At 34.4% G+C, this 20,109-nt stretch overlaps 4 protein-coding genes and 1 non-coding gene across 9 annotated transcripts; 3 read left to right on the top strand and 2 right to left on the bottom strand.

Annotated features, from left to right (window-relative positions):
• The first annotated feature begins 92 nt into the window (after positions 1-92).
• Positions 93-164, top strand: TRNAP-UGG. Its single transcript has one exon. It is a non-coding gene; the product is annotated as a tRNA-Pro (tRNA).
• A 41-nt stretch (positions 165-205) lies between these two features.
• On the top strand, positions 206-5,226 carry LOC110606741 (GPN-loop GTPase QQT1). Of its 3 annotated transcripts, XM_021745708.2 has the most exons (12): positions 206-444; positions 547-725; positions 817-861; positions 945-1,024; positions 1,637-1,711; positions 2,612-2,715; positions 2,837-2,993; positions 3,086-3,173; positions 3,933-4,005; positions 4,086-4,216; positions 4,685-4,759; positions 4,873-5,226. In XM_021745708.2, exons 2-11 carry the CDS (start codon positions 634-636, stop codon positions 4,746-4,748), a joined length of 909 nt encoding a protein of 302 aa, XP_021601400.1. In that variant the 5' UTR covers positions 206-444; positions 547-633; the 3' UTR covers positions 4,749-4,759; positions 4,873-5,226. The 3 variants fall into 3 exon arrangements, with proteins under 3 accessions (XP_021601400.1, XP_021601401.1, XP_021601399.1); XM_021745709.2 differs by having other exon boundaries at positions 206-725; positions 4,907-5,226; XM_021745707.2 differs by having other exon boundaries at positions 206-725.
• A 2,383-nt stretch (positions 5,227-7,609) lies between these two features.
• Positions 7,610-8,696, top strand: LOC110606963. The gene has a single exon (XM_021745986.2). It carries the CDS (start codon positions 7,745-7,747, stop codon positions 8,480-8,482), a length of 738 nt encoding a protein of 245 aa, XP_021601678.1. The 5' UTR covers positions 7,610-7,744; the 3' UTR covers positions 8,483-8,696.
• Positions 8,697-11,284: 2,588 nt separating this feature from the next.
• On the bottom strand, positions 11,285-14,742 carry LOC110607011 (A-kinase anchor protein 17A). 2 transcript variants are annotated; one of them, XR_006349431.1, is made up of 6 exons: positions 14,084-14,742; positions 13,868-14,009; positions 13,186-13,345; positions 12,348-12,376; positions 12,046-12,243; positions 11,285-11,522 (listed from the first exon to the last, which is right to left on the bottom strand). XR_006349431.1 is itself a non-coding variant. In XM_021746054.2 (5 exons), exons 1-5 carry the CDS (start codon positions 14,595-14,597, stop codon positions 11,517-11,519), a joined length of 1,020 nt encoding a protein of 339 aa, XP_021601746.1. In that variant the 5' UTR covers positions 14,598-14,725; the 3' UTR covers positions 11,285-11,516. The 2 variants fall into 2 exon arrangements, 1 of the variants encoding a protein (XP_021601746.1); XM_021746054.2 differs by lacking the exon at positions 12,348-12,376 and having other exon boundaries at positions 14,084-14,725.
• A 476-nt stretch (positions 14,743-15,218) lies between these two features.
• LOC110605966 (protein NPGR1) lies at positions 15,219-19,731 on the bottom strand. 2 transcript variants are annotated; one of them, XM_021744664.2, is made up of 7 exons: positions 19,713-19,731; positions 19,185-19,301; positions 18,599-18,876; positions 18,222-18,480; positions 16,612-17,843; positions 15,940-16,087; positions 15,219-15,799 (listed from the first exon to the last, which is right to left on the bottom strand). In XM_021744664.2, exons 3-7 carry the CDS (start codon positions 18,791-18,793, stop codon positions 15,489-15,491), a joined length of 2,145 nt encoding a protein of 714 aa, XP_021600356.1. In that variant the 5' UTR covers positions 18,794-18,876; positions 19,185-19,301; positions 19,713-19,731; the 3' UTR covers positions 15,219-15,488. The 2 variants fall into 2 exon arrangements, with proteins under 2 accessions (XP_021600356.1, XP_021600357.1); XM_021744665.2 differs by lacking the exons at positions 19,185-19,301; positions 19,713-19,731 and adding an exon at positions 18,957-19,011.
• Between the last annotated feature and the right edge of the window lie 378 nt (positions 19,732-20,109).

The following is a 20,109-nucleotide window of genomic DNA, read 5'->3' as shown; positions in this document are numbered from 1 at the left end:
TGATTATTTGCCTCTGAAACGTCGGCAAATCATTCAAAGGCCTTGTTCCTTTTTGTAACTTCTAATACTTAAAAGAAGCTGAATCGTCGTTTGGGCATTTGGTCTAGTGGTATGATTCTCGCTTTGGGTGCGAGAGGTCCCGAGTTCGATTCTCGGAAGGCCCCTTACATATGTATATTTTGTTTTGCATTTTTGTAACAGATACTTTCGAAGGGTGACCATGGGTCCATCCCACGTTTGATTATTTGCCTCTGAAACGTCGGCAAATCATTCAAAGGCCTTGTTCCTTTTTGGGAAACTGCTGCTACTTAAAAGAAGCTGATAAAGAGGAAAAGCTTATGTTTCAAATTATACCTTGATCTTGTAGCTTGGTTGCGTTACTGGTTGGTAGCCTACTGGAATGCTTGGCGGCTTTATTTGGAACTCGAAAGGAAAGAATTGAAGGTTAGCTGTCTGGACGATTGATGCAAGGTTATTTTAGACCTTTTAGTGATTCTTATATAAAATTGTGACCTAACAAGCGTCTGGAGATTTCTAAAACCCCAGAAAGCAAAACCCCTTCAGCTTAGAAGACGACGATTAATCCTCGCAGAAGCAGAATCGCCTCGCTTCTTCTTGCTGAGTAAAACTAGGATGGTCTTTGGTCAAGTAGTCATAGGTCCACCTGGATCGGGAAAAACCACTTATTGCAATGGCATGTCTCAGTTCCTTAGCCTCATCGGAAGGTAGCTTCAATTCTCTTCCACTAAGCTCCTCTATTTTTCTAATTGGAACATAACTGATAATTGGCAAACTCGTTCTCTTAATGCGATTCAGAAAGGTTGCAGTCATCAATTTGGATCCTGCAAATGATGCGTTGCCGTATCTTTTTTGAACTATTTTCGAGTGTGCTTGTAATTATAGTCAAATTCATTCAATGTGAAGTTTCCTTTATATGAATATAGATATGAATGTGCTGTGAATATTGAGGATCTTATTAAGTTAAGTGATGTGATGATGGAGCATTCTCTTGGTCCCAATGGAGGTGAGTAAGTATGCCCTTTTCATTTTCTTTCTTTTCTATAGTTCCATATTCGGCAAGTTGTGTTCCCACTAATTGTGCGTCCTTGAAGTTTATGAAAATCTATGGACTTACGACTACTTTTTCCTTAATAATGGTCCCTTCTGATGGTTGCAATCTGAGCTTGTTACCTTTCCCTGGAGGGCAAAAATTTAACCAAGTGATTGATACGTCCAAAACCTAAACCTTTTTATTGGTTTGAGCAGCCTTTCACAAGTAGCAGTATAGTTTATGGTCCTACTTTCAACTCCTTTAGGCCTATCCTGAAGAGTGGAATAGGGTGACTGGATGTTGTCACATTATCAGTTGGATGCCCAAGGACCTTGAACACCTTTTGCAAGCAGAGACACGAGGTGAGGGGGAGGAGAGGATGAGAGAGAAGGTGATCCCTAGGACTGATGATAACAGGAAGGCAATGAGCACTAAAATTAGTGTTTCATATGCCTCTCCTATCTGGGATTAAACATCAATAAAAAATTTTATTAAATTAGTTATCTAATCACCATGGTTGTAGAATTTAGTGGATAGTTGCATCATTCTGCAGTTTCTGAAGTGTATTTTCATGTTTTAAACTAGGTCTTGTGTATTGCATGGATTATTTGGAGAAGAATATTGACTGGTTGCAATCTAAATTGGAACCTCTGTTGAAAGGTTTGTCTATTGGACCTCTCTTTCTTTCCTCTTTTATTCATTCTGTTTGGAATGGTATTCATATTCTTGGAGCATATGTGGAGTATATGGTTCCATTCCAATGACTTTTTGGTCTCTTCAAAAAATAGAAGGCTATTTGAAGAGATTCATATTTTAAAGAGGCTAAAAGTTTAAAACATTGGTTTAGACACAAATCAACTGCTGTAAAGTTGAAGCAAGATTTGAGTCATAATTGATTCTTTCTGTTCTGATTTTTTTTTTTTTTTTGCAGTACAATTGGCCTCTTTTAAAAAATGTTAAGTTAGTCTGCCACAGAGTTTGGCATGAGAGACTTTTCTTGCTTAGATGCCTTGTAATTGTGCTGTTGTGAAGTAATGTTTTTAAAAGGTTATTGATGTTTTCACTTATCATCTCATAAACTGCAATTTTTTAAAAAAAAAAGAAAAAGAAAAATGAGGTGTAATTATAATTTTATCTTAACAGATTATGATTTGCATCGGATGAACAGTAGGTTTTACTGCAAAATTTTACAATTTGTTGTCACTAGTAGAAAAGTTTTTCAGGTGGATTTTCTAATTAGACATGCTATTGGGACAACATATTTGTTGTTGCATAGAATTCATTACAGCTGTATAAAATCTAATGAACTTAGCCTACAGTGACAACAGTTTGGAAGAGGCATCTTATAGTTACCAAAACACTTGCTACCCCATTTGAGATGGCAAAGGGTTTGCTTTGTGCTTGACTGTTAGATGCTATCAAGCTAGATTAACTTATTGATTTAAACATTGCCTCTGTCTGTTGTCCATCTCTATGCATGTGCAGGTTAATTTATTGTTCATTTTAATTTGTTCTAGCAGTCAATATTTATGTTGCCTGACTAATTTATCTACTTTGCAGATCACTACCTTCTTTTTGATTTTCCTGGTCAGGTGGAATTATTTTTCCTTCACTCAAATGCCAAGAATTTTATAATGAAACTCATCAAGAAGTTAAACCTTAGGGTATGGTTAGATCTTCTATATCGATATCTTACCTCTAACTTTCTTTGTGACCCTGAACAGTTGAGGTGTACCTTTTCAATCTGATGTTATTGCTGATAATCTATCTTTGGGCCTTTATCAGTTGACAGCTGTGCATTTAGTTGATGCCCATCTCTGCAGTGATCCTGGGAAATATATTAGTGCATTGCTTCTCTCCTTGTCAACTATGCTCCATCTGGAACTCCCTCACATTAATGTCTTGTCTAAGATTGATCTAATTGGGAGCTACGGAAAACTAGGTTTCGTATTCTTTTTCTTTCTTTCACATGCGGCATGAGCCTTGAGATTTGAACAAAACATTTTGAAGTGTGCCTTGCTATTTCTATTGCAGCTTTCAACCTCGATTTCTACACAGATGTCCAAAACTTATCATATTTGCAGCACCACCTTGATCAGGATCCTCGTGCATCTAAATACAGGTCTTTAGTAGAAACATTTACAACAAGAATTTTGTGAATCAGTCTCAGTATACTGTGCTTCTCCTCTATAGCTATACTATCTAGTAAGGTCAGTTAGTATTATCCAAAGAGATTAAGGATCAAGTTCATCAAATCCAAAGTGGTAAATATTAAGGGAAGTTAATTCTAGGGGTGGTTTTGTAATCTAGTAATTGTTGTTTGTGTTGACATATGTGCATATGTATGACATCATAATGTTCTGGGATGGGATGAGTTGTCAATACCATCCAGTTTTTAGAAAAATACTCCAATGTATCAAACCAGGATAGGGGTTGAACTGCCCTGCTGCCCTGACAGGTCTTTTTCATAGGTTGAGGCTATCAATTTCATTGGAAAAATACCATCAGAAGCTACATCTGGGGATTTGAAAAATAATCTGGTTAGAAGTGATGAAAATTATTGGAAAGGTGCATCTCCATTTTAAGTTACCTAAACAAGTTTTAACTTTCTTCTGGTATCTCTTTAACTTTCATAATGAGATTATCACTCTATATGGGGTTAGTAAGATTTTCAGGGCATTGGATTTTTTTCTGCCATTGCTGCACAAGTGTAATAAGGGAATGTTAGCATTTGTGAATTGTGATAGAAGTACTATTGCTGGACTCTTTCCTTAAGCAATCAAGTTAATAGTGATCTTATTTTTCTTTCAGAAATTTAAAATGTTTGTGCATTCATTCATTGAATTTTTAGACACAAGTTGTTCACAATTATTTGTCGCAGAAAACTTACTAAGGAGATATGTGAGGTGATAGAAGATTACAGTCTTGTTGATTTTGCAACCTTAGATATACAGGCATGCAGTCTCCATCCACTTCATTCTAAAAATTTTTATCAAATGATTCTAGACGGTTTTACTCAAATTTTTCTTTTCAGGATAAGGAGAGTGTAGGAAACCTTGTGAAATTGATAGACAAAAGCAATGGGTATATATTTGCTGGCATAGAAGCTAGTGCAGTTGAATTCAGCAAAATTGCAGTCCGTCCTGTTGATTGGGATTATTACAGATATCCTTATTGTGTTTCAACATTTTACCTCATTGTAGTTTGCCTGAGATATGAATTGAAGAACTTCTAATAACTTCTTTCTTGGCATATTTGCAACTCTTGCAAACAACAAATTTTTTTTGCTTGTTGTGTGGTCTTTAGAAAATTTTTCAGTTTAGTATCTCTAAAGGAGAGATTGTTACAAAAATCAGCAAGGTTTAAGTGGGTAAGTCGTAAGATATTTTCATATGGATGTGATTTCAATGAAAACCGAGTATTTGCAAGGTATTGGATACCCTTTGATGAGAAGATAAATCTTTTGAGAAACTGCATATGTTGTTTTTTTCCCCACTTAGATTGGATTGCATGCCATATTACCATGTACGTATGATTGAGTTAATGTTTAAATAATTCTTAAGGAATTTTGTTACATTTAATTTGGAGGAGATGAGCTGTATTTAACATAATTGCCTTAACAAAGCAGTCCACAGTCGCTGCAGTGCAAGAGAAGTACTTGAAAGATGATGAAAATTTTGATTATGACAATAACTAAACCTCATTAAGGTGAGATAATATCATGCCTATACTTGCCATATCGCTTCCTTCTTCTCTTCTGTATGTGTGCATTACATATGCTTCCTTGTTCCTTACTGGAAGAGTTTCATCTTCTGATGCAGGAATTTCACATTCTATATGAACTGGTCAATGCAGGTAATGGAATTTTACATGTAAAAGATATCGAGGACACCGATCAAACGAGTTCCTCCATTCACTTGTCTTCGCGGGGGATGTGTATATAGTGAAAGCGGCGAACACCTTTTTGTGGTTTTGTGGAGTGGAGAACGCATTCAACTTTAAAAGAAAATGTTTAAACACTCGGATATAATATATATCGAAAGATATATGAAGCAGTATTGTCAAAGTTTCCCACCTCCATGTTGGAATATTTCTCCCATGTTGCTTGAGAGAATACTATCAGTAAACTGCTATGTTTCAGATGTTTAAAATGACTGCAATTTGATTTTGTTTCAGCACTTGATTGCAGGAGTTTCTAGCTATGATATTTCCAGGCAGGCATTATTTAATTGTAGGGGCGTGACTGATAATATTTCTTATTCTATATGAAAGCGAGAATTCAATTCTAGCAGTTTCGGTTGGAGAAATACTCGGTGTTTTTCTATGTAAGGTATATTGAGCAATAATTATATAGGGTATTTGTGGGCAATAGAAAATCCCTGGCGAGGTCATCGATTCAATGGTTTTTACATCGACTTGGAGTTCGAACGGGACATATTCCTCTATTCTTATAGTCGAGCAACTCTGGCTGCTTACTAATGAAATTGCGTGGATTCGGGTGCCTGCTGCTACTTCATTCAAATAAATAAATAAAGAAGAATGAATTTCTGATATTTGAAATTTCAAATATTACAATCCGTACATGATAATGGTATGTGCCCCGCACAACGGAGTTGATGGGATTTTTGAATGGGAGGTAGTCACGTCATTCAAAGCGCGTGGATAATGGATTTGCTTTGTTGGAAATTCATTTCCGTCACGATAACTGGATCCTTTTCTTCCAAATAAGCGGACACGAGCTACAGACAAACATTATATTAATAAGGACAATGTTTTTTTCTTTTATACATTTGAACGCGTCCAAACAGTATTTTTATTCTTATTTTATGTGAATGAATTACTATGAAGTTTATTATTATTATTATTATTATTATTTATTACTTCATCTATGCATGAAAGATACAACAAAACGGAAGCACAATTTGGTTTTGCCGTATTGGTTGTATGGTCTGTATTTGAAGAAAGTACACAAAGGAGATGAACAGAATTTATTATGTGAAATTAGAAAAACAAAAGGGCAGGTTTGAATAACTGTCTTTTGCTTTCAAAAACTATTTATTTATTAATCAGCAGCCAAAAGAATTGGGCAGTGAACAAGGGAAAAGCTTTATCTCTTTCGCATTTTCTTTCAACGTTTTCACATTTTTCCTGCTCAATGAAAGATCAGTGATTTCAGATATATATATATTTTTTTTATTGCTTCACCTTTCTTGCCTGTTATTCAAATATTTATAATCACCAGTTTAATTAAATTCTACTCACCATAAACTATATATGATTAATAATTGGCTCATGAACATATACATGACATCATGATAAATAAATTATATTATGTTGTATTAGTATGCATGATAAATAAATTAAAATTTAAATAGCTAATAATTTATCAATTCTAAAATAAAAACTATAAAAAAATCAAATAAATCATAATACAAATTAAACATGCCATCAAAATTTTCAAATACAATTCACGTGGCAATTTATAGATTGGAGTAAGTCTATTATTTCCTAACTCTATTATATAGCTATAGCATAGCCATAGTTTAAAATTTTTGTGTGGATAATCTTGCCCAGTTGGCAATGGCTGTGGCTGCTTCTTCAATTTTGTTTGGCTACGTCACTGTGGATGAGATTGCAATAAATATCAGCATTTGAAATATTCAACTTAATTTTTTTTAATTAGTTGAAAGTTTTAATTTAAAAATAAAAAATTATTGGACTAAAATTATAATATTTTTGTTTAATAAAGAATAATTTCTTTTTTTTTTTAATTTTCTAAAGTGAACTTAAACTAAAACTTTTGAATTCATTTAAATAAATTAAATTGTATAATCACTTCAGTGCAATTTAATTAGCAAAAGCTATTTAAAATAAGCATCTCTTGTTGGCCACGCTTATTGCTTTGTCAGCATTGATTATATTATATTTGTTTGAATATTTCTCAGCCTATCAATTGAATTTTTTTTTCTCCCTTTTTTTAATATCTTCTAATTGCATTTTATCTCTAGCCTCCTTCGTCTTGTATAATATATATATATTTTTTATAAAGTATATTCAGATATACATATTGTGGGATGCAAGATTCCGAATCATCTGTCCACTTTCACACGTGACTTGCACAGTATTTTTTTTAAAAATAATTTTGATATATATTTAAAATTCATAATTGCCCAAATTCTATTTACTTTGGAGTCTCTTATCCCATTTTCTTCTTCAAGTAAATCAAATAGAATGTTGAAAAGTATTGGCACATGATGATCTTAATTTTCAATTTTGGAATTTTACAATCACGCATCATAATATTAGCTCTTATTAAGAAGATTCCAATTCCACTATATAATAAAATGGGGATGATGTTAGCAAAAATTATAAACTATTAATTTGCATTTAGTCTTTTTTCTTTTTTTTTATCAGAGATTACCTCCTCTCCAAGAAGTCAAAACGACACCGCAATCTACATAGAAGCTTCTATGTAATTTGTAATATTTTTCAAGCGTTTTGTTTGACTAAAGACCAACTTGGATCTGGTCTTCTTTTGCATCCCTTAAATACCAACTCTCAGCCCTCTCTCTCCCTATTCATTTTTCTAATCCGCCATTGAGAATTAGTCCAAAACCCAAAACCTCCAACGCAAGAACACATCCTTTTGTCCCCAGAACAAGACTTGACATTAAAGTTTCATCGGCTTATGAGATGTTCAGTCCTTTCATTTGTGGGAGTTTTCATCATCATGAAGATGAAGATGAGCCTCTGCAGCGGCAGGGTTCTTCTAGCCCCTGTTCTACTCCAAGAAAATCGTCAAGAAAAAACACTAAGTACAGCAAGAACCCATATTCCACTCGTGGCCTCGACAAGTTCTCTGCTCTTTTAGCTGATCTTGAAGAGAAGAGGCAACAGATATATTCCCAGGTGGGTTCTCAAGATATTTCATTTGTTCGCTTCGTTTACTCCAACTCGAACGATTGCGTCCCAATTGTAGTCAAGCTGAAAGATCAGAGTAAGTCCGATGAGACGAAAGATGATAAACAAAGAACTGCACATAACGCAGAAGCTTTGGATAAATCGCTGCCAGTAGAGACATCACCTGCTCACCATGAGCTTGAAGAAAAGCAACCAAGAATGGAAACTGATAAGAAGACTGAAAAGAGGAGGATGCTTTCATGGAACTTGATGTTGCACAGATTGAGAAGGCCGTCTTATTACATGCCAGTGTTTATTGTCTTGATTTTGCTGCTGTTGGCTTTCTTTGGAAGATCAGTAACAATATTATGCACCTCTATTGGATGGTATCTAGTCCCTGCATTGAGTTCAATAAGGCCATCAAAGAAGAAGCAATTGGTGAGAAGATTCAGTGAAATTTCTCAGAGGACCAACCAGAATATTAATGGGGATCCCATGAAATCGCCTCATGGCCGTCAAAATAGCTTCTGAAGATTATTTTATTTTTCTTGGTTGGGATTGAAATTTCAACTCTTTGAAATGTTGAGAAATGTAAATTATGGGTTCAACCAGAACATTTAACAATAGAAATTGCGCTATTGTCGTGTTTTATTCTTTGTTTGACATAGGTGGTTTTGTAAGATTTCTTACAAATTTAGTTGGCATTTCTTAATTGCCCTAAATAAAATTAATGCAATAGGTAAAAATCGCAGTTTTTTTAGGATGAATTACGAAAATGTCCTAAAAAATACATTATTTATTAATAATTCAATTTTTCTATTTTTAAAAATTTGTTAATATATCATATTTTTATTTTATCAAAACCCTTTAATGTATATTATTTTATTTTATCATATTTTTAAAAATAATTTATCTTAAAATAAAAAATATAAGCTATTATTTTATTAATTATTATGCTAAAATTATTATCTTAAATATATTAAAACTGTTTGAGGAATTGCTTTCTTAGAATCTCCAATTGAGAGAATGTACTCAATTAAAATTTTAGGAGAGAATTTTAATTTTTAATATATGAGAATTAATAAGAGAAATACTACGATTTATACATATAAAAACAATAATTATCAAAATCATGATTTGTGATTGGTTTAATCAAAGTTTCGATTTTCATATAATCACAGAAAGGGAAAATGTAGAGAAAGATCATTAATTGATGCATGTGATGTGGGCATGATCAATGCGTAAGCTAAAATGAATTGGAAAACCCTAAACATTGCATTATTTGCACTCCCCAATTTGACCTTCTAGACGAGGAATTTCATAAATAGAGTTGGTTGGATTTTCCATATGAAACAATCGAGCACGCTAAATTATAATTACAACGGTCCTTTTTTTTTTTTTTGAAATGGAATTACAACGGTCCTTAAATTGAAAATTTTTCTAAAAATATTATATATTAAAATTATTTATGACGATTTAAATTTTTAAAAGATGAAACAAGTTTTTGTGCAATTGATTAATTAATTTTAAATTAAAACAATTGTTTAATTTTTATTTTTAAGACTATTCGTTTACTTTATTAAAAATATTAAATAAAAAAAATTAGAATATGGTAGTAGATTTTCCTGACTTGAGGAGATTAACATTTTGCAGCCCTTGACCCGATAAATAAGGGTCAGAATAACTATTTTATATTTTATAATTTAGGGTTCAAATATACTTGCTTGCAAAGACAACAACGGATTTTTACTTAATTTTAAATTTAACTTTTTTTTATCCAACTTAGCATAAATATTTTAATTTAAATTTGATTTAATTAAAAATAAAAAATTTCAGCTTAACTTGTTAATCTTTTTATTGAGCTATTTTTTAAAAAAAAAATCAATTTCTTAATCTTGGAATAAATTCTTAATTTGTTTAAAATTTTTGTTCAAGAAAAAAAATAATAATAAATTGAGCATAAAATGGAATTTTCAGACTTAGAAAAATCAATAAAAATAAAACGTATAGCCAGACAATAAATAAATGTCAGTTTGTAGCTTCTAGAAATATTTTCGTTGTCTCTCAACTGTTCCAATAAATAACATGCTAGAGAAACTGCATCTACGTTTTTCGAATTATTATATTATTATTTTCACTAAAATTTAAAAAAAAAAATAAATCTTTCTCAAAATAATCCACTTAAAAGGATATATTAAATCACTCAATCATTTTAAAAAAGTTTCAAATAATGTCTAATAATAATTAAAGGTGATAGATTAAGCTATCTAATATTAAAAAAAAAAGAGTTTAAATTGCCAAATAGAAAAATTAAGATGATATGATTTTTAATTAATTATTTAAAATTTAAAAGCAAATACATAATAAACATTCTAGAGAAATAAATTTAATACTAAAATTTATATATTATTAATTTAACAATTTAACGTATGAATATAGATATTTAGATCAACGTAAATATATATAACAACTAAATTTTTTCAATCAGATATATAAAATATCAAGAAATGCCTAAGAGTTGATAAACAATAATTTCATGTACTATTTATAATTTATTTTTGCTTACTTTTTTGTAATTTTATATTAAAAATTTTGTATATTAAACATTAATATATAATTCTTCTTAGTATATCTATTAAGAGTTTTAAAATTTTGAAGCCACTTAATTTTTAAAATAATAGCATGTGATTTCTTTTATTAATAGTATTAAAAATTAAAGAAATTAAATTACTTATAAGTATTTTAGATAAATATTAAGAGAATAATATTTTTAATTAATTTTTTAAGAAATTCAAAGAATATATTACAAATGTCTAGAATTAGTGTTTAAAAATTTAGATAAGTATATATTATTAATTTACCACAATATAATATTATATTTTAAACGTATAACTAGATATATTTAAATAGATATACACATATTAAACTAATACTTTTAGATAATTTTAAAATATATTTTAATAAAATAAATGAATATGATATTAATAAATGTGAATATGCATAATTTCTTTTTAATTTATACTTTTAATTTTATATTATTATATTAAACAATATTATTATTTTATTAATTTGTGGTTTTTAGGTTAAATTCTAATGCCAGGCTAGCATGGTTGAGCTTTCGGCGGAAGATCAATCTTATATAAAAATACATCTAACAATATCTACGTGTAAAATCAATTAAGACATGCTTATAATTGAAATTATGGATAAAAAAATGTCGATATTAATAAGATTATTGGTCTCATTCCTATATAAAATCAAGCTTACAGTGCAGAAACCAACTTCATAAGCCTTGAAAAACTGCTAATTGAGCAATAATTTGACACACTGTGCTACTTGAAAGCCAAGTCACTATAAAATCCAAGAACATCAAATTGTGAACTATGGTACAACTCTTACACCATAATTGGCTCCATTCTAGAATCATTTTCTACAAGGTTATTGATACAGAAAAAGTTCTAGAAGCTAATAGAACATCACATTTTGGTAGTTGAAACAGAAAGAAATCAGGCTTCTTGTGTTCTAAATTCCAAACTGGAGAAAAGTTGTCAGTCTTCGCCAATCTCTATTCCTGCATTTCAACAAAAAGATGTACCATCATTCATAGCGTGCATAGACCTTCATAAGCAGTTAGAGTCTAAACAGTTTAAATTGGTACTTAAGATGAGGAAAATGTTGCTTCTTTGGAGTGGGGCTATGCCCTTCCTCAAAAGTGGGACCCACTCTATTGACCGAAGCCATTCTATGAAAACAGACCTACGTATAACATAAATTATAAACTTCATTAGGTGGCAACCTGGGCGGCTGGGCCATACCTTACAGTGTAGGCCGAAGTCCAACTCAAGTTGAATATTTGGGCCTAATTTTTTAATCAAGCATATATATAGGCTAGATTTTTTAGGCTTTGAAATATTCCAAGCCCAGCCCAAAGCAATAATATGTTTGGGCCTAAGCTCAAATACGGATTGAATACAAGTTATTTTCAGTAAGTTATTTTCAGTTTTCCAGCTAGATATACTGATGTGAAAAGACTTCAGAAACTCGAAAGCATCAAAATTCGTTTTATTTGTAATGTTAATGATTTGATTTCTAACCTTGAATCTCTTCCGCCGTGAATCATCAGAAGTGAACTGAGAAACGTATCTTTCACGTCTAGGATCTTCATTTCTGTATTGCCCTCCTCCCACTGCTGGCGTCCTAGCAGTCTTTTCTTTTGCTTGACTACTTGAATTTTGGAAGAAGCTATCCTTGGTCCAGGTGACATCATAATCAGCCTTCAATCGAGACCCTTGCTGCCCAAATGTAATTTTGATTAAGCAATTGATCATCATTTGGAAGCCAGCCATCACCAACAAATAAAGTAACTGACTACTTAATAATCTCATACAGGCAGCACCTGACATTTTGGCAGAGGTGATGTTGCATCTAAGAAAAATCACTTGTTTAAAATGATACAATTATTATCAACATACACCACCGATAGTAACAATTCAACTCAACCATTAACATGATCCTGAAGATATCAGATGACAAGTATATGCAGTCAGCACCAAGATGAGAGGAGCAGATGTTGGAAACATATGTCACAGACAATGCACGAAAGGCATTATACGTGTCAGGGAAAATTAAATGAATATACAACTCTTGCAGCAAAATATTGTTAATATGCACACTTAAATGTCCATGTTCCTCTAGAAAGCTTCTGTAGAAAAAACTAACAAAAACTTAAAACATATATGCTGGTATTGTGAATTCTTGGTCTCTCTCTCCCCATCACCAAATATAGCTGAACACAAGATGGAATGGAATTCCATATACATGCAAGAAATGTGCTAAGGTGCAAAAAAGCCTATCCATTATGAATAATAGACCTGGCTAGTGGGCATTGCTGCCTCTAGTCCCTGGAATCAAGAGCCCTGGAAGGGACTGCAGTCTCCCTCCAGTTTGGGCCAATCCAGTGCAGGATTTTTTTTTTTTTAAAATCTTCCTTTGAAAAAAAAAAAGAAATGCCTGTTAGAACCAGACCAATCCAGTTGGCCGATTCCAGGCCCAAACTGGACTGTGAATTGCTCCAATGCATAATGCTTGAGTGTGACAAAGAACTATTCAATATTTACTGGTCAAACCAGGCCTTCACCGACATATATTTTTCAAACGGTAATTGATTGAACCAAAGCCACACTGCCCGTAAAACATCAAAACAATAGCATATAGAGGGGGGAAAAAGTTACTACCTTCTGCAATGAGCGTCCACATAGGATTTTAAGAGCATTATAGAAGTCCCCATGTTTCTCATATTGAACCACGATCTTGCAGTGGAGACCTGAAATTATATCCCCTCCATCCTCATCTGCATCCTTACCATGATCATCATCCTCAGCAACATTAAGATTTCTATCGAGTGAGTAGAAGTAATAATAAGTAGCGTTAATCATTTTTGTCTTACATTGTAGAACTAATTAAGCAAACATAATTCATAGCAAATGAGCAATGGTTACATGTAACTTTATAATCAGCAAAGGAAACTTTGCTGAAATTTGAATATCACAAGCAGTGCTTGTCATAAGATGTTCAACACCAAATGGACCAGCCCTATTAGCAACTTGACCACATGCAGAAGAGAATTCAAAGCCATACTCATCAAAGCTTTTCCAAATTGGATTACTAGCACCCAACTCTTGCATTTCCTATTGCAAATTATAAAATTACATGTAACATTGCCCATTTGCTGAAACTTCACAGAGTAAATTCACCAGTGCTGGGAGTGCTAGCAATGCAGTGTCTGAAAGGAAATTCACTAAACCAGACTCAATGGACTCGATACTACTACACACCAAAACATATCAAACACGCCAGAAACAAGATTAAGCTTAGCGCAAATCATCATACAAGAACATCATTGACAATGGCAATTACCTTATCTTCCCAAATGCGGAGAAAATGGTATGTGTAACCAACAATGAAGGTTTGGATGACACCCTCGGCTCTGCAAACCAACGAGACGGAACCCCTCTCACAATAATCGTGTCCGGCTCTTGCCTGCCCCCTCTGGAGTATCCTGCCAAACCAACAAAGAAGAATCGCTTGAAAATTATAAAGCTAAGAATTGAAAAGCAAATAAAACTCACGAACCTCGACTTCCAAAAGCGTAAAACTCCTCCCAAGCTTTCTTCATCCCCTCAAAATCATCGGACTCTGGCACAGCAACGCTGAGCTTATACTTAAAACCTTCCAGGTTCAGCTCGATTCCATCCATGTTTTCAACAATGTACTTTCTCCAGTCCAATAACTTCTTCTCCAAAACCTTCAAATCCTCATCCTTATCTTTCCCGCTATTAAGAAACCCTAAGTCTCGAATGCAAAGAGTGCCATGCGCGACGGGATCATCGCGTTTACGTTTCTTGAGGTCTTTATACCGCCTGATTTCCAGATCCTCTTCGGGAACTGTGATGGAGACGGAGAGGGAGGTCTTCAGAAAGTCAATGAGAGCGCGCTTTAGCTTCCACTCATCGATTGGTTTAGTGGCTGAGGAGGAGATTGAAGGGTAAACCGTGAGGATGAGCTTCACGCGCGGGACCAGAGATAAACCATTCTCGATTTCTAGGGTTTCCGTTGGAGGGAGCTTATCAAACGGTCGAATGCTCATAGCTCTCTCTGCGTTCAGATAGATTTCCTTGAGCTCTCGAAATTTTGGTTCCCTCGGATGATCAGAGGGATGCTGTTAGCTATTGATAAAGAGCTATCAAAACGGCGTCGTTTACAGTTGTGGACTATCGCCACTAAAACAACGCTGTTGGTATTAGAAGACGCTGTCATTCAAACATGTATCTTTGCCTCCTGAGTCCTGGCATTGCCTATAGGCTTTAGCGGTATCAATCATCTCTTTATATTCTCTGTGATCTCTCTGCGTTAACCCAAATCGGAATCTGAAGCTCTGTACTTGGATTAATGGCAAAGACACTGCTTTAGGATGGATTATTGCCTTTCTCTTTGTTGTTAACTACATTTCACTGTTTTTTTCTCCTTTATTCATATTGTTTCTGTTTTCTACTGGCGTTTCAGGAACATTGTACATCGATTGCTCCATCGTTGTTCATCATCAGTCACGGTTTATAACAGTGAGCACTCCAAAACTGAACGTCATTTGCTGAGAAAAGTTCGCTATGCCTATTGATTCCTCTATATGATGAATTTTAACCTTTAACTGATGGACCTAACATTGACAGGCCTAAGTTATGTTGAGAAAAAAAGAAAACTCGACGCTACGTTACAAAGGAATTGTGTTTATTCAGCTTGAAACAAAATTTTTAATCCACACACATGCTCAAAAACTTGGGTATAAACAGGAGTAATTCCAACCTAAAGCAGGATTTGCTATACAAATTAGTCAAGGGAATCTATAACCAGACATGGTGAGTGAACGAGTGGAACAAGCTCAGTTTTCCAGCCATGCAATCAAATGGCCGATTAATGATAAGTCATGCAGATTATTCCTGTTTTGGGATAATTTCTGCTTGAAATAATTGGAAAACCGTTTTCATACTAGGCTTTGCACAGGAGCTGACAGCTTGAGCTCATATGCAGCTTGGAAAAAGTCTGCAGCTTGCTGTAATGAGCCTTCCATTTTCGAAATTAAGCCAAGGTTGAACCATGCTTGATGACTTGTGGGGTCTAAGCGCAATGCATTCATTAAAAAGCTCCTTGCAATTGGAAATGATTGCTTTCCAAGTTTCATCAGCACTTCTCCAGTGGAGACAACACTTGGAACATAGTCTGGGTCTATTGACAGTGACATTGAGAAAGAAACAAGGGCCTCTTTGTACAATGATTGAGCTTCAAAAAACAGTCCTGGAAAAAGCATTATGGAGTTCTGGTGAAGACTATTATGTTTTTATAAGTCATTAAGTTTATGAGCAACAAATAGCAGATCTATGCATGAGATGTAAATATTATGCACTGAGAACTAATTTATAAAGCTAGCATTCCACCTGTGGTGTGCCAACTTCTGGGAGAATGAAAGTCCATCAATTTTGCTTTGTTCATGCAAATTTTGGCATCAGGCCATGAACCAAGTTTAGTGTAAATGGCAGCCAAATCTTGCCACACTGCCAGTTCCAAGTTCCTTTCTGCCAGTATCTGCAAGAGAGAAAAATTTTCACATGTTTTCCCTCATAATAATCACATAGAATTGGAGGATGCTCTCAAGGCTTGCCAAAGGCATGGCACATAATTGCATTATTCAATCAGAAGGTATGATGCAAAACTGTAAATAAAGTTCATGAAGGATTAGAGTTTGAGCAATTAGATTAGAGTACCAAAAATACTACATACATATCTGGTTTTCCGATCCTATTTCCTCTTATGTCCTCTTATTATTATTTATAAGTTAAAGCATCAAATTTTGTTCAGAAACAAACTCCCAGGCCTGTGTACTTGTGTGAAAGTGAAATTGGAATTGTTTCAGATAACTCTTTCAACTATCAAATTATACCCAAACCTCCTGCCTTGAAGTTGCTTAACCAAAAATGATTGATTGAGGCTATTTTTTACAAATTTATCTTTCTTAGATTCACCAAGACCAAACTCATTTTTAAACTTGAACACTTGATCATGCAGCTAGTTATAAGTAAGAGATGATACAGCATATAATGAATACACACCACAGACTCAAAGACATTTGCATGATCAGGATTCCTGGCTTGAAGATCTCTCTGTGCTTGAATAAGAGACAGCAATATTCTGTACGTTTCTATTGCCAGCTTAGGCTGTTCCTGAGCAATTTGAAGCACAGCCCTCAACCTGAGAAGTTCAAACTGATCCATTCTCCCAGCCTCATCCAAAGCCAATCCAACGACTATTTCTGCATCCTTGAATCGCTGCTGGGCGGAAACTACAAGGGAGAGTAGCTTCCAGCCTCTCATTGAATTACCAGCCATGGTTTCAGTATACATAATTGCATTGTCAAAAGCCGCATCTAGATTCCTCTGCAGGGTGTTCTCAATTGCAAGGCTATACAGCACTTCAGGATCCTCCTGCCTGTTTAGAGCAGCTTGGTTTAGAGAGTTCAAAGACTCTTTCTGCAGGACAATTCTTTCAGAGTCAGATAAGCAAATTCTTGCTGCATTCCCATAGCAAACACCAAGGAATTTATGGGCTTCACCCATGAAATGATCACTTTGATGATTAGCCAAGTTAATCATTTTACGAGAAAAATCAATGCCTTCGTGAGCATGCTTTGGATCTTCAGAACACAATTTCGCACCCAACAGGTAGGAAGAGAAATGGGGTTCGTGCTTTGATTCTGAAAAGCCAGAAGCTTTCTTTAAAAGGTTCAAAGCTGCTTCATTCTGGCCAGCAGCAGTGTAAGAAAGAGCGAGAAAGTACCATCTATCAGCACGGTTATAGACACCAGGAAGGGCCTGCTCCACATGCTCTGCTAATAATTCAAACTGTCCAATAATTGAGAGTGCATATGTCAGGTGATCCATAATGTCTTCATCCCACTTGATTTCCCCATAAGCCACCTTGTTCATAAGAACCAACAACAAAAGGATTGCTTCCTCTATACTAGTGCTGGGGGACCCTGGTCCACATGGTTGCAAGTGAGGGGGATGTTTTGCTTCAACAGCACCAAAAAGTAAAATGGAAGCCAAGTCTTTTTGCACTCCAGCCAATCTCTGTGGACCTAAATTCCATGGCTTGACTAGAGCTCGGCGATATGCAATAATAGCTTCATCAACCAAACCTGCCTTTATCCACAGAATTGGTAGCAACTCCAATGCTTTATGAAACATTTCCTCCAATTTGCATTCTTCACCAACTCCTTCAGGCATACCATTAGGTAGTGCTGATTCAACTATGTCCAAAATAATTCTGCACTCCTTTGCAGCTTCTGATGAATTGAATGAGTATCAGAACCCTTTGTTTTAAATTTCAAACACTAAAAATTCCTTTCATATAAGATCACTGCAATCCCATTATAGGGCCGCTTATAATTTATCCTAAAACAAAATTACGCTTCATTTTTAAAAAATATGGAACAAAATTAATTGAATAGACTGCATAGTTTATCAATGATGTACATAGTTATTCATAAAGAGGACAAGCAAAACATGTACATATACACCCAGGAAACTAAAGCAATTCAAAAACTTCTGAAGAATCTTAACACCCTTCGATTCTGAATTCTACTAGCACATATTGAAAATTCAACACTCCCAGTATTGCTTAAATGACTGTCTGAGCTAGCAGGGTGGAAAAATTATCATACCTCTAAAATGCCCAAGTTCCTCTAGTGATTTTGCTTTAAGTAAGATTGCTTCAAGAAGTAAACTCACTGAATGCATTGACATGACATTGGCAGGTACAATATCACCTTTAGAACGTGGCTTTCTTTGCCGAGTTCTTTCAACTATAGCCTTGACCATTTTAGGGGTTAAACTTCTAACATCGATGCCCTGGAATACCTGAAGGGCAGCGTCAAAGTTCCCTCTCAGGTATTCAAGCCTCCCCAGCAACGCTCTAGCTTCCTATAACCGATTAAAGAAAAATAAGTAGATCAAAACGCTAATAAAACCGAGAAAAGAAGAAAGAACAGCAACAATATGGTTTTCTTAATGAGGGTTAGAAAAAGTGGTTTCTACGCACTTCGTAATTCAATGAGAGGGCTTCTTTGAGAGTTGATTCAGCTTCATCCACTTGAATATCCTCCAGTTTAGAGTCCCAGTCTCCAGCAGTCCTGGATGAAAGGCCGCTCGCCGAGAAATCCCTCGTCGCCAGTGACTCGGGCGACTGCGGTGCCTCTTCAAATTTGAATTGCTCCCCTGAGCAAGCACATAACATCTTGTCCGAATTGCAATAACAGAAATTTGAATTTCTTTAGGTTAAGTGAAGCAGAGAGCTCAGTCCTCGATGAAACTTTTCATCTGGGTACATAAGAAAAAGGTGTCGTCAGAAACCAACTCATTTGGCTTATAAGCTATGCTGAATAAGGTGGTCGCCGTACCAATGCCCTTGGGTAGCAGTATTTGGATCAGCATTCAACAATGGTGAATCTTAGCAAACAACAGCAACCCATTTAAAAAGTAAAAATAAAGAAAATACCCGTAGGGACAAAGGGAAGGTTTCAAAAGAGACGAGCAAGAAGGAGACAAACATACATAAAAGAATAAAACAAATATCCGCAGGAGATGAAAGCGGCGAAACAAACAAGAGAGCAGAGCATTGGACTCACCAAAAACAACAGAACCCAGAGATGTGATCTGCTCCATCCATTTTGAAACCCACAAACGCTACTTCTCCGGGAAGCCTCTCTTTCTCATCCGTGCTTTTGGTTCAAATGAGGTGCTTTCTGATAATGGGAAAAGAAATCAACATCGGAGAAGTCCTGTGCAATGGGGCTTTTGATTTTATAGCTCTTTCTCTCTCTGTTTTCCAAAAAAATTGCCAGACTCTAGTGGTCTCCTCCACTAAACAAAGAGCTCTTCCATGTGTGGATATGGCAGTATGGGCTAAGGAAGCTATGCAATTGCCTATAGGAACCAGGGCAGTTGCAGGGATACAGGTGCACTGTCATAGATTTTCTTTATTTATTTCTTTCTTTTTTTATAACACAGTCAATGGTGGCTAAAAATAGTATAATTTACAATTATTTTTAAAATAAGCTTATACTTAGGAATATTAAAATATTATTATTTTTTATTATTAAACAAAATACATTGTTTAATCTTAATAATAATGAATAAAAATTGAGCAGTGATACCTGAGATGGGCACTCTTTGATTTGGAGAGATGCAGACAATTAGCAATGCTGCCAATTTCCAAAATGTAGTTCCAAGAAAAGAGAAAGACAAATAAATAAATAAGGGCCAGCCTGAATTGTCTCTTCTGAAAATTTGATTACAGAATCCAAGAGCAACGAAGATGAAAATTACAGCCCACTTGACAGATTTTACTGTGAGAAGTGATTTTCTATAAGGTGGAAAATATAATATAACCATTTAAAAAAGAAAAAGAGTGCAAAAGAAAATTACATTACAATATCAAAATAAATTCAAAGAAAATACCAATAAGAATTTATCTAAAAAAAGGCAACAGATTTTATTTTTAAATTATAAAATTTGAATCTACTTAAAATAAAATTTTAATTAAATATATTT

The sequence above is a fragment of the Manihot esculenta genome, chromosome 18 (genome assembly GCF_001659605.2).
Source record: "Manihot esculenta cultivar AM560-2 chromosome 18, M.esculenta_v8, whole genome shotgun sequence".
Taxonomy (NCBI): domain Eukaryota; kingdom Viridiplantae; phylum Streptophyta; class Magnoliopsida; order Malpighiales; family Euphorbiaceae; genus Manihot; species Manihot esculenta.
Note: the sequence above shows the minus strand (reverse complement) of the source record. Positions and strands in the feature narration are given on the sequence as shown.